The sequence below is a fragment of the Uloborus diversus genome, chromosome 4 (assembly GCF_026930045.1).
Source record: "Uloborus diversus isolate 005 chromosome 4, Udiv.v.3.1, whole genome shotgun sequence".
Classification (NCBI taxonomy): Eukaryota; Metazoa; Arthropoda; class Arachnida; order Araneae; family Uloboridae; genus Uloborus; species Uloborus diversus.
Window position 1 is genome coordinate 362,681 of NC_072734.1, and position 13,686 is coordinate 376,366.

Genomic DNA, 13,686 nt, shown 5'->3' on the forward strand with positions numbered 1-13,686 from the left:
CAAACCTTCTGCTGTTGGTGATAGTTCAAACTCACTCTTAAGCATCAACTGTGCCAAAAGAAAAAATCAAAAAGCAGACAATGATCTTGTAATTGGATCAGAAACCAAATGTTACCTAAAGAATATTTCTTCAGATGAAGCTGAACAGTTTTATAAAGACGTAAGAAATTTTTATGTTAAAAGTGTGGAATACATTAAAAATAAATTACTCGTAGCCCATTCATTTGTGGAGCATGCAGCTCTTGCAGATGTCTCTCTTCGGAAAAAAATGTCATTCTCCTCTGTAGAATTTTTAATTTCAAAATTTCCCAATGTTTTGACAGATGCAGAAAAAGCAAATTTGGACATAGAATTTAGTATGTACCAATTTGAAAATTTTGAGGAGTATGATGTGATAAATGATAGTGCAGATGCTATATGGCACAAAATATCACAGATATCTGATGAGAATGGAGCTAAAAAATATAATGCTCTCTCAAAATTAATGCTAGCATTATTGCTTGTGCCACATAGCAATGCAACTTCAGAAAGGGTTTTTAGTGTGGTACGTAAGAACCAAACTGATTTTCGCCCGACTCTGGGGACAGAGACACTGACATCACTGCTTATAGAAAAACAGAAAAATTTCAACTTCAGTACAAAATGTTTCGATCGTAAATTTTCAAATGAACAATGTAAAGCTGCTAAAAAGTCAACTTGGATCAATTTATGTTCAAATAAATAAGAACTTCTAGCCGATTCTTAAATATTAATATTTTTTTACAGTATCCATTCTATTATTCTCTCAATAATTTTTGCATTTATTTTACAGCTTCATTCAACCGATTTCTAAAATTTAATTTAATCTTTAACATTTTGTGCTACTTAATTGTTTTTATGTATATCATTTTCAATAAAGTAAATAACTTCAATGTTCACCGATTTTTGAGAATTTTCATTCCTGTATTTTATTTTTCAATTATTAAATGCATATTTGTTTGAAAATTTTAATTATTCAGCAGAAATGTGTACTAAAGTTTAAACACAACTGTTAAGATCGCTATTTGCGCGACTACGTGCGTTAGATTTCCGTTTTTCACTACAACTATGACTCTGGTTACTGATAACTTCCATTGAAACTTGGCACCTCTGTAATACAAATACAAATACAAATACAAATACAAAAGTGACGACCAGCAACAGGCTCTGGGCCCAGCTAGACTGGTCCTAGTCAATTTACAATCCCTAGTGAAGATCAATGGCCCTCTTAAAACTCTCTACTCCCTTGCTCATTACCACCTCTTCCGGTAAACTGTTCCAAGGTTCCACTACCCTGCTAAAATAATAATTTTTCCTGACATCCATGTTAGCCTGAGATTTAAATAGCTTAAAACAATGACCCCTTGTCCTGTTTTCAGTGCCAAACTTCAGCCCCATAACATCTTTCATTTTAATAAATTTAAACAACTGAATCATGTCCCCTCGGTCTCTTCTTTGCTCAAGACTGTACATTTTTAGCCATCTAAGCCTGGAATCATAGTCTAAGTGAGAAAATCCATTTATTAGCCTTGTAGCTCGCCTTTGAACCCTTTCCAATACATTAATATCTTTCTTAACCCATTCCTTGCCCCGGGCGATACAGGATCGGCCGCGCAGTTTGTGTTAATACTGCCCCGGCCGATTCAGGCTCGTCGCAAGAAAATGGTTCCTAACTGCCCTCGACGATCCTGTGTCGTCACGGCGTTTCTAGCAGTTTTTGCCTCGGCCGAATGTGTGTCAGCGATCCTTCCAGGGGCAGAACCCTGTTATTGCGCTTCTCTGTTGTGTTCTGGAGCTTTTAGGGGAGCGGTAATCAAGCTCTTTTCTTAGACAAAAGGGAATGTAACTTATAGTATTTCACGGAACTTGTTGTAATTTATTTTATTTTACTAAGATATTAACTTTTCAAGTACTCTTGAATAGGACACTTATAATGCTTCAAATAACCAGGCATTATAATTTTATCTTTTCGTGGAAGCTTTGTTTCTTAGCATTCTGGCATTTGAACTCCTGATGAACAAGTGTGAAAATATTTCCTTACATATTTATCAATATTTCTATGCCTGAATAAAGCAAATAAACAGAAATATGTTTTTCTTGTTATCAAAAATCCACCTTCTAACGCAAGAATCCTTCACTAAATTGTTCATAATCCTCAAATTTTATAATTTATTTTACACAATATTATTTTTTTAATTATCTTACATATCTTAATTTTGTACGAGTATGTTTTTTTTATTATTATAATGTGTTTACTACATTTTTTTATTTATTTGTACACTATTATTATTTTTTATTACTTATTTATTTTTAAATCATGATATTTTGAAACGTAAATTATATCTTTTTATAACTGCGGCACCATTTGATGGATTTTTAGTGATACGGTTTTGAATATTTTTTATTTCACGAAAAAAAAATGACGACCCATTGACTATACGTAAAAGTTGACTATGTAAAACATAAAATAGATACGACAGTACAAATAAAATGAAAATGATAATATCTTGAGTTCTTTTGTTGTACGCTTTACTCATAAGAAACGAAACATTCCTTTTCTCCCATTCTTTTTCAGATTTTATTTATTGTCTTAAAATAGCTCCAATGTTTTAATTGTACCTTCTTTTATGAGATTTTAAAAAGATAAATTAAATATTTGGTTTCTTTTCAATAATCAAATTGCCATAATTAGTAAATAATCCTATGAAACTAACTAAAATTTATCCAAGTATATTTAAAAAAAGATTTAAAATCCGACTCGATTTCAAGCAAGATCTCCTTTTTTTCCCTTCTGAAGACATGTTCCGTCATATAAGCATAAAAGCTTGCTTTGAAATTCCTTTCTGAGCTAAACTGTTTTGTTGTAAGAAAATAATGTGGAAGGGTTGACCACAAAACACTAAAACCTTTTGACAATTCTTTGAATGGAACTAACTTGCTCGGATGTTTGGAAAGAGGGTCCTTGGAGAATACAGACCTCCCAGTCGGTCTAGTTATTCCTCTCTCAGCTGGGGGCTTTTAGTTGCATGCACAAAAGTATCCTTTAGGGAAATGGGGGATTAGCCGCAAGTTTTGATCTTTTGTAATCATTTATCTTTAAAATACTTCCCACGCTTGAGCAACTGATATCTGGGCATTCAGAAGGGATTTAAAAGTCACCTGAATTACGATAAAAGTCGACCATAGTCCTGCCATCAAAGGGATGTCTCTGTGTTTATTGGTTGTTTTGAAGTGTCACAATATATCAAAAGGCGCCGAAGAATACTTTTTATCCTCTTAGAATATCATTCCCACACTTAAAGCGTTTTTGTCTATTCAATTCGCATGCTCACACATTGGATTGATCAGTCAATTGTTTGAAGAATGTTTTGTTGAGGCCTTTTGAAAGATAGATCATCTTACATTTAACAGTAAAAGAAAAAAAAAGATATACTGAGATAAAAGCAAAAAGAAAAATAAATCAATAAAATAATTAGTGTTATGAAAATAATTTTTTTCGTCCAATCCTCTATTGTTTCTTATTTTCCTGTTATGTACTGCGTAAATGTATGAATATTTCAGCACATATTAGCAACCTTGTATTTTATTGCACTATTTAATTCAGTGCTTAAAAACAAATAAAGCGAAGCGATTTTCGAATGCAAGCTGAACAGCAAAAACAACATTAAAATACCGATAGCAAAATGGGGAGAAAAGTGTTATTACAATGTAGCAAAAAGCAACCCCGTTTCGTTATCTGCGGCATGCGCGTTAAGGGTTTTCGGGCTGGTCATGGAATGGGTTAAGATAAGGAGACCAAAACTGAACAGCATACTCCAAATGAGGTCTTACCAAACTTCTATATAAGGGCAGAAGAACTTCTTTAGATTTGTTTGAAATAGATCTATTGACAGGGCCCGATACAGGCTGATTTTGCTACCCATTTTCGGTACCTTCACAAAAATCTTGTTTTGAAATCGGTACTTTCACAAAAATCAAGTAATAAAATCAGTAGCTTCACAAAAACATCGAAAATTTCACAAAAATTAGCATTTTAAAATATAAAATTTGTTTCTCTGTTTAAAACAAAATTTACTCATAAAAAAATTCTAAGCAGGTTTATATGAACAATCGCTTAAATAGAAACCTTTTTGTAATATTTTAACTAATTTTTAGCTGTTTCTCGCCTACGTGTATTTCTGCAATATTATCGCAATCTTTCAACATCTGTTTTGGGAAACCGTTTTTCTCATAATTTCCTATATTGTACACAGTACATAGCCTATTAAGCTGAAATTACGATGGTATTTTTCATACTTCTTAGGTTTTTAGCTCCCCCTCCCCTCCCCAAAAGACGAAATCTGTTAAAAATAATACTAGATGACATTTACACTTTTCGAACTAAAATTTCACTTGTTTTACTTCTCTTTTACAAAAATTAGGATGCCTCAAAAATTTCACAAAAACAATGCTGATAAAAAAAAACTTTCACAAAAATAGAATGATGCAATACTTTCACAAAAATAGGTAGCGAGAAAAAAATCCTGGATTGGCCCCTGATTGATAAACCCAAGCATCTTATTGGCCTTGTTACTAGCAATGCTGCACTGTTGGCTAAACTTTAAATCCTGACTTATTAAGACCCCCAGATCAGTAACTTTGTCTGCCTGACTAATGACTGAACCTTGCAAATAATAACTTGTACACTTGTTTCCATGCCCTAAATGTAGCACTTGACATTTCCCAACATTAACAGCCATACCCCATTTATCAGCCCACTCCGTAATATGATCTAGATCCTCTTGCAGCTGTTTTGCTTGTTCTTCATTTTCTACAGTCCCCATAACTTTGACATCATCAGCAAAACAATTCATGTTCCCAGAAATATTATTGTGAATATCGTTCATAAAAACAATGAACAAAACAGGCCCTAACACTGATCCTTGAGGAACCCCGCTTAAAACCTCACTCCAATTAGAATAATTTCCCCTTACAACTACCCTTTGTTTCCTTCCGGTCAGCCAGTTTTTTACCCAAATGAAAGTTTTCCCTCCTATTCCTATATCAGCTAATTTGCTAAGTAGAGCAACATGCGGTACCTTATCGAAAGCTTTTTGAAAATCAATTTAAACAACATCTACAGGCTTCTTATTGTCCAAAGCCATGGTAACTTTGTCATAGAAATGTAATAAATTAGTTGCACAAGATTTACCTTTCCTGAAACCGTATTGAAAACTAGTCAATAGATTATTAGTCTCTAGAAAATTTATTGTCTTAATTTTTATCAATGTTTCAAAAATTTTGCAAACCACCGAAGTTGGACTCACAGGTCTATAATTTCCCGCACTCCCTTTAGACCGTTTCTTGAAGAGCGGTGTAATGTTAGCCAGCAGATAAAACAATTAAAGCAGAGTAGCACATTTTGTACCTTTCCTTGTGCTGCTAATTAGGGTGGAATGCAGTGTAGTCCTTAAAAAAGGCCATTTTACTCAAAAATAGGGCCGCAACTAGAAAATAATTTTGGGGAGAGTTTAAAAACTTTCATGTGGAGCTTTGCAGAAGAATTTGGAAAATTTTAAATTTAAACAAACATTTAAATGTCAAACCAAACTTTTTTTGGGGGAGGGGGGAGGGTGAACCCTAAGATCCCTACCTTCTATACGGCCCTGCTCGAAAAGTCTTTGAATACTTCTTGAAAAAACGTTTTCCGAGTTTTGCCTACAAACCATAATTTGAAAGAGTGTGATTGTCTCTTTAATAAAAAGGCCCACTCTTTTATTATTAGGCTGTTGGTTGCACTTAAAATTTTATTTTTATGTGAAAATTATTTTCAGTAATAAAAACCTCAAAACACGATTGGGTGTGAGTATAATAAGAAAAAAAAAGAGAGATTTTCAATGTTTATTCCCTAGAACTTTGAAAATCTCAATAAAGAACTTATTATTTTGGTTTCTCGTGTTTTGTCAAGTTAAATGTTTTTTTTTTTTTTGTCAACATTATCTGATCTTTCATACACTCTGTGTTCTATAAATTGTTGTAAACTACTGAACAAGAATATTGTTAACATTTAAAATTTTATTTTGTTTTTTCTTTACAGGGAACATAAAGATATAGCTCTTATAAGCTTAGGAAATATTTTGCATCATTCTCAAATGTCAGAGGAAGCTGCCATTGTTGTGCATGCAGCAGTAGATATAGCTCCTGAAAATTCCATTTGCCATTTCACTTTGGGGAATATTTATGCAGTAAGATGTGTTTTATGATTGATTTGGGGTTTTATATTCATCAAAATAAATGAGAATATTTACTAGCAGGCAATATACCAACAGCCCTATTATGACATCTAAAGACTGCAGTTTACCTTGTTATAGGCTCATCAGTCTGGAATAGTCAATAACTGAGCTAGAGGCAGATGTTTTCTCATTGAAGCTAAAATTACCAAGAAACTGGTTACATTAATTTAACACACCAACAAGAGCTCCCTAGCAATGGTGTGGTTCAACTCATATATTGAAAGTAAAAGCTTAAATAATAAGCAGTAAGTTATTGCCCTTACGCCAGGGCTAAAGTAGAACTACATGCAATGTCCCGACAGCCTGGTTTAGCTACCAGTTTCTTGGTAATCTCAGCTTTAATGAAAGAACATCTGCCTCCAGCTTGGTTACTGACTATTCCAGAGTGATGAGCAGATAACAAGGGCAAAACTGTATCTGTCATATCCATTCTTTATCATGTCATAATTTGTCTCCTTTTCAGTTCTGCATCTACCTTAGCCCTAGCTTAAGGGATTAACTTACTACTTGTTACTATCAGGGCTTGCAGCACTCATTTTTTATTACTTTTTGGAATTATTGTTTGTTCTTTATCATGTCATAATTTGTCTCCTTTCCAATATTTTGCCCTATTTTTCACATTGTTACCATTGAAATATTATTTTATTATGTACTAGCGGTACCCGCATGGCTTTGCTCATAGTAGAAAATTAAATGGTCATTTAGTTCGCCTGTACATTTACAAATAATGGATGATGAATTTCTCGCCTTTATGACAATGTTAATTTGCTCACCTACGTTACAGTTCCACATTACGATGATTTGGTAATTTACTCGTCCACGGAATGATAATTTGCTCGGTAAAATTTTCTTAAAATTGGAATAGAAAAAGAACAAAATCGAATTTTTGAAAAATTGCTTCAAGGTGCACACCCGCATGCTACAAACTAACTTTGTGCCAAATTTCATAAAAATCGGCCCAACGGTCTAGGAACTATGCGCGTCACCACAGACATCCTGACATATCTGGACAGAAATCCAGACATTCAGCTTTATTAGTAGTAAAGATATGATAAAGATAAGGGGATCCTTTAATGGGGAAATTACAGGGAATTTACTGTTTTCAATCCTATTTTTTTAAACTAAGCTTTTTAGAAATCAACTATAAAGCCTATGTTACTTTTTGGTAATGTAGCTATCTATGGTGAAAAAATGGTTAAAATCGGTCCAGTAGTTTTGAAGCTTACCGCAGACATACATACAGAAGTAACCATTTATGTACATAGATTTAAAAATTTTTGTTGCCATCTTCGGTTTGTCTACAGATGAAATGTTTGTAATTAATTAAAGCAAGGGTTTTACAGTGATTTTCAACAATGGTTTTTACAATGATTTTCAAAAAAGAAATTCTGTATAGGGACACTCTGATTACCAAGCGATATGAAATATACTTTGTGTCCTATTCTCATACCTAACAAATATACATAAAAAATTTCATGAAAATCGGTTGAGTTGTTTCAAAGGAGTTCAAACACTAACACCGTGACAGGAAATTTTTATTCATTAGAATTAAATTTTACATATTGATTGTTCTTGCAAAAATGGTATGAATCATGCCTGAGGCTTTGGAATTTTTTAAAAATAAATTTTAATAGTTGCCAAGAGTTAATCGTTTTTTCAAATTGATTCTCATTTTGTTTGTGTATTATCAAGTATTGCTGATTTGTATTCAAGCAGTTTATTAAGAGTTAAAAAATATTTTATTTTGGAACGAGATGGAGAATATTAGGTGTCCCAGCTACAAATCCTTAGAAGTTAACATTTGATTCAAGATCAAGCTGAAATGCAACAGTAATATAAATAAAAGTTAAATTATATGTTTTACAAATAAATAAATAAAATAATAAAAATAACAACGCTACTTGAAAAATGATTCCCCCCCCCCAAAGAGACTTTTTTTTTTATTAATGTCTCAACATTTTATATGGTCCATATTGTGTATTTTATTTTTTAAATTGCTGCAACATAAGCAGTTACATTGAATCTTATGTTGTTGTTGTTTTGTCCATGATGTGCAAAGAAAAGCACTAGATTCCTCCAAAGCAGTCAAAGACAGCCTTGGCAACCTCCACAGCCTTTTCCGAAAATATCATATAATTTGGGGCATCCAGGAAGATCTTGAGTAGCTTGCCCTGAATTCCTGGGCAGCCGAAGATATGCTGAGGAGATAGTTGAAAGTGAGGGCAGTGTGGGCAGTGAATTGAGTAACTTCTTACTACGTCACTTGATATTTTTATGCCCTTAACATGTTTTGTTCGAAGCCTGGTTATTATCGATGCTACTGTCCAATTACAGTTTAGGGCTGGAATAGAAGATTTCAAATTATTGCTGATAAGTCTACGGCTGGCCACAGCATTGGCGTCAATTAAAGTGAGGTTCAATGATTGGGGGTAGGATCTAGACTCCTTGGCAAGCTCATCGGCTTTCTCATTACCAAGGATATTTTCATGGACTGGTATCCATTGTAACGTGCAAGATTTCTTGGTTGCAATGACTTTGTTGATGGATTGGATGATTTCTTGACTTAAGTGGCACTTGCCCTTCTGAATGAATTAAATTTTGATCATCAAATAGATCTTCGACTTGGATTCCCTTTAGATCAAGCAGATTGCTGCTCCAGGAGGGGCTTTTTGCATTGAGGTCTTCCTTTACAATTTTTGTCTCTGCCTTCTTTTAGGCTAAGTTGTTCAGCAGGTCAGTATTGATTGCTGAGGTGTCTGGGTGATAGGCATTTATCAAGTCAATCGTCTGCTTTGGGAAGAGTATTTATTGCTTGTGCTTCCAGTTTCCTTCATCTGGGGTGTTAGAAACCATTTCGATGTACTTCATTTCTGGTGTCTTGATTAGGAAAGCAAGTCCTCCTCCACTGTTAGCGAGTCTACCTTTTCTGATAGTAGTGTATCCTTTAATTGTGAGGCTCAGTTTTGTTTCCTTCAGGCATGCAACATGGATGTTGTTGGTGTTAAGAATGTCAGAAAGTTCTGCTACTTTTCTCTGACTGCCATTAATGTTTAGTTGTAGGAAGTTCACTGTCTTCGTAGTTGATTTTTCAATGTGGCCCGGACTGCAGGTCTCATCGCGGCAGCTGCCCCAGACACGGTAGCATTAAAACTAGAGATCAGCATTGCACTATCTGTGGAAGATGGGTTGCCAGAGCCTCAAAAGGTTGGACTTCTACCTGTTGGTTCACGGGAGGTATTTTATTTCCCTCCTTCCACCCCAAACCAATGAAGGCATTCCCCTATCCACCACCTGGGGATACGCTCTGTTGGGGTTACAGACTCCCCGTAGAGATTGAATCTTATAATAATTTTAAGAAGTCTAAGTTGTATTACTTCTGTGCTTAGTTCGAGGGCGCATTTAAGGGGCAAACTGAATGGGTCTGGGCCCCTCCCAAAATAAATTTTAAGCTGCCATTTGTGAATGAAAGTTTAGATATTATAAACTAAGGTTTGAAAAGTTCTTATAATACTTGACTTGAGCCGCTTCCAAAATTAATTTCTATATATGCTGCTGACTTAGTTTGGCACTTTGAATTCTAAAGTCAAAGAACGAAGCAAGTTTTTTTTTTTTTTGTTTTCTGATAGTCAACTTGAGTTGTTGAGCGTCCACCACTTCTTGGTATTGCCTATAGAATAAGAGTTTTAGAATCAGTTTCATTTTATGTTCTCTGACTATAACTTTTCTTAATGGTTATAGCAATTTTTTTTAATGCTTAATTGCACCTTCTATTTATACTCCATATGTGATAGAGTGGTCAAAATATTTTTAAAGCCTTTCTAAATTACTTATGAAATAAGTAATATTATAAATTACTTATGTACAAACCACCCACAAATAGATAGAGGATCAACGGAAGAAAAAGCATGATTAAGTGTCAAAGAACGAGGCAAGTTTTTTTTTTTTTTTGTTTTCTGATAGTCAACTTGAGTTGTTGAGCTTCCACCACTTCTTGGTATTGCCTACAGAATAAGAGTTTTAGAATCAGTTTCATTTTATGTTCTCTGACTGTAACTTTTCTTAATGGTTATAGCAATTTTTTTTAATGCTTAATTGCACCTTCTATTTATACTCCATATGTGATAGAGTGGTCAAAATATTTTTAAAGCCTTTCTAAATTACTTATGAAATAAGTAATATCATAAATTACTTATGTACAAACCACCCACAAATAGATAGAGGATCAACAGAAGAAAAAGCATGATTAAGTGGTGGTAATTATTAAAACTAATAAAGCAATTCAAAAGCCTGGAGCATGATTTGTACCCTGATTCGTACCCATTTTTTGTTTTTATTTTTTGTGATTTAAATTATTATTTGACAGATTTTTTTTTTCTTCCAATAACTTGTTTAAATGACACTTAAAAAGAAAAAATAGTGCATGGTATCAGCAAGCAGAAAGTTTTATGCAACTTTGACCAAACTTGGTGGCAATAAATTAAATGAAAAATTATTTCCAAGATTTAAAATGAGCTAACTGGTACTTGTAGCACACAAGTACTGTTAATACTTGATTATTTTGTCCTTGGGTTTGATATAAATATGTATGTCCGTTCAGCACCACTTAAATGTATGACAAAATATTTTTGTCATACATAAGTTTCAAAAACTTTTATTTTGTTAAAAAAACTGTGATTATTTTTTAAAATTTAGTCTCAGATATGTGTATTTTCACAACACTTTTCAATGTTAAAGTTTAAAACTGATGAAAATTATTGTTTTCTGGTTTAGGTTTTGGGTGATTATAATAAATCAGCTATTTGCTTTGAAAACTCGTTGAAAGTGCAACCAGATTTCAAAAATGCTGAACAAAGATATCATGCTGTAATGTGCCACAGCAAGTTAGAAAAAGCATTAGAAGCGCAACACATGTAAGACTTTTTTGTATAATTAATCGTGATATTGCTTTTCTCAGTGTGTGTGAAATTTTGTTTGTTATGATATTTTCATTTTTTATTAACCCCTTGCCTGGCGAGGAAAACATACAAGATTCATCCCCCAGTGCCACTGTTTTTTACATAGGCATGCATAGTTATGTAACGCATTTGGTGATGAGGGGAGATAAGGGCATTGTTCGCTGCCTAAAAACTTTACTTTCACAAATTAAAGAATGGGAGAAAGGAATTGAAATGGAACTGCAGTGAAACCTATCTATAACAAAACTGTCTATAACTATATTTTCCTTGGTCCCAGCAAAATGGCAGCATAAAAAATCAAACTCTCTATGACAATAACCTGTCTTCAACAATATTTTTTAGGTCCGAAAAGTATCATTGTAGACAGGTTTTACTGTATTGTATTCTAAAGCTTTGAGAATAACTTTACTGGTAGCAGCACAATGCAAATGATAGTATTTATGAAGGGCGTATAATGCCTGGAGCACTTAATGCTTTGGCTGAGTAAGACGCATTATTCACTTGTGGCAGCTAAAAGGTGAACTTTCAAGTTTAAAAGTAGAAAAAATGTATAAAACAATATAAGTGACTAATTTTTATTAATTTTAAGTTCACAAAATCAAGAAAAAGGTGAGTAGATGAATGAAATTTAGTAAGTCCTGATCTGAAACAATTCTTCAGTTTGCAATAACCTTGGGACTTTTAAGTACATAGAGTACTCTTTTACTCACTCTAAGACACTTTTATTTTATATTTTTTGTTCCTTTCATGTTTCATTTAAGTTTTGTTACTTTAATTTCAAAAACCATCAAAAAATCTTTCAATTATAATACAGCTATTCTATTTTTGTCAGGGCTGTGTAGCCAGAGGAAAAAGGACAGACTCTGACTCTGGCAGTTTTAGAGTCTTTGACTCCGACTCCTCTACCCCAAAATCAGTCCACATGCTCTGGCAAAGTTGTGGACGTTAAGAGAAAATGGCAGACTCAGACTCTTGGAATTTTAAATCCTCCACTCCTGACCGCAACTCCTTTAACTCAAAATATGTTTGACTCTGATTCCACAGCTCTGATATTTATCATACTTTATGGGGAGAAGAAAACTGTGAAATGCTTTCTAAAGTTATGCATTTTCAAAATATTACTTCTAATGCTGGTACTGTCATCCCTGCTTGATTGAATATTGTTGGTTCTAAGAAATATTATTCGATTAAGCGTATTTGATAAAGGGGGAAAATTTCTTCACCTTTCTAAATTGACAACATTTGTCTTAAAACAATAACTATCAATCAATAGCTATATAAGGGAAATAACTATTGTTATTGGTAAAATGTTTTTGAAATAAGCTAAGTAAACAAAAAATAGTTTAATAATTTGTATATATATTAAAAATACGTTTGAAAATTATAAAAAAGTTTTTTTTATCATTTCAGATCACTACAGAGGACGCTTACGGAACTTCGCGAGTACCAAAAGCAGCATGAATATTGGTTACGTCAGCATGAAAAGCTTTTGAACGAGCAAGCACCCCCCGAAGTGAAACTAGAGCAGAGGCTGGAGTACGAAGAGCAGAAGATTCGTGAGAGTTTGGATGGCAGAGGTATGGGGTCTTGTTGGCATTCCCAAAAGTGCTGTGATGTGCCTATTTTGTTTACAGTAGTTCCTCCTTCTTGATGGTTATTAACTATGAGCTGCTAATTTAAACATGCAAATTTCTTTATTAAAGATAGTTTGGAATATATAAGCTTGTTTACAGAGTGTGTCGAAGGAAAGAACTGAGTTCGGAAAAAACCTATATTCAGATTTTAGTCATTTTTCATCAAATTAGTATTTATTTATTTTTGACTTTAGATTGACCCTTGGCTTCAAATTCTTAATGTGTTGTGTATAACAAAGCTGCCAACTCTCTTGATTTATTTGGTAAACCCATGAATTTGGTTGCCTTTTTTTTTTTTTTTTGGAACCCTCTGATGAATTAAATATCTCTTGAATTTTTATCAAAAACTAAAATACACTAAAGAAGTTTTTTAGTAATTTGATTTGGTAGCCGTTGGTCCTCTCCCTAAAAGGGGAAAGTGGAATTTTTATACCCATTTCGATTTTTAGTAGAAATGCATATTTGAGGGCAGAACATCGATGGAATGTTAAATCTTTGATTTAAGCACAGGGCCTACTTACTTCATAAGCTGGAAACTGGAAATATCTTTTAAAAAATTTGTCAAGTATATTTTCACACTTTGTTTTTCAATAAAAAATTCAGCATCGTGGAAAATAGAAAGGACGAATCTCTGGATGTATACATTAATTAAAGATTATTATGAAAAAAAAACATTTTTAAGGAGTGAACATTTTGATTTGCTCTGTATTTGTTCTTAATGAAATCGCTTTCTGAATTACTAAAATTTGCATTTTGTTGAATGATGGCAAAAAATAAAGAAGATCAAAACCTTTATTCTTTATTATG

The 13,686-nt window shown here is 33.3% G+C and overlaps 1 protein-coding gene across 1 annotated transcript in view; it reads left to right on the forward strand.

Moving 5' to 3' along the window:
* Positions 1–12,971, forward strand: part of LOC129220426 (tetratricopeptide repeat protein 17-like) — a 52,309-nt gene extending 39,338 nt beyond the window's left edge. The window contains exons 6-8 of the mRNA XM_054854847.1: positions 6,095–6,242; positions 11,061–11,200; positions 12,656–12,971. Coding sequence (XP_054710822.1) covers positions 6,095–6,242; positions 11,061–11,200; positions 12,656–12,896 — 529 coding nt within the window. The 3' untranslated portion in view covers positions 12,897–12,971. The remainder of the gene's footprint in view (positions 1–6,094; positions 6,243–11,060; positions 11,201–12,655) is intronic.
* The last annotated feature ends 715 nt before the right edge of the window (positions 12,972–13,686 follow it).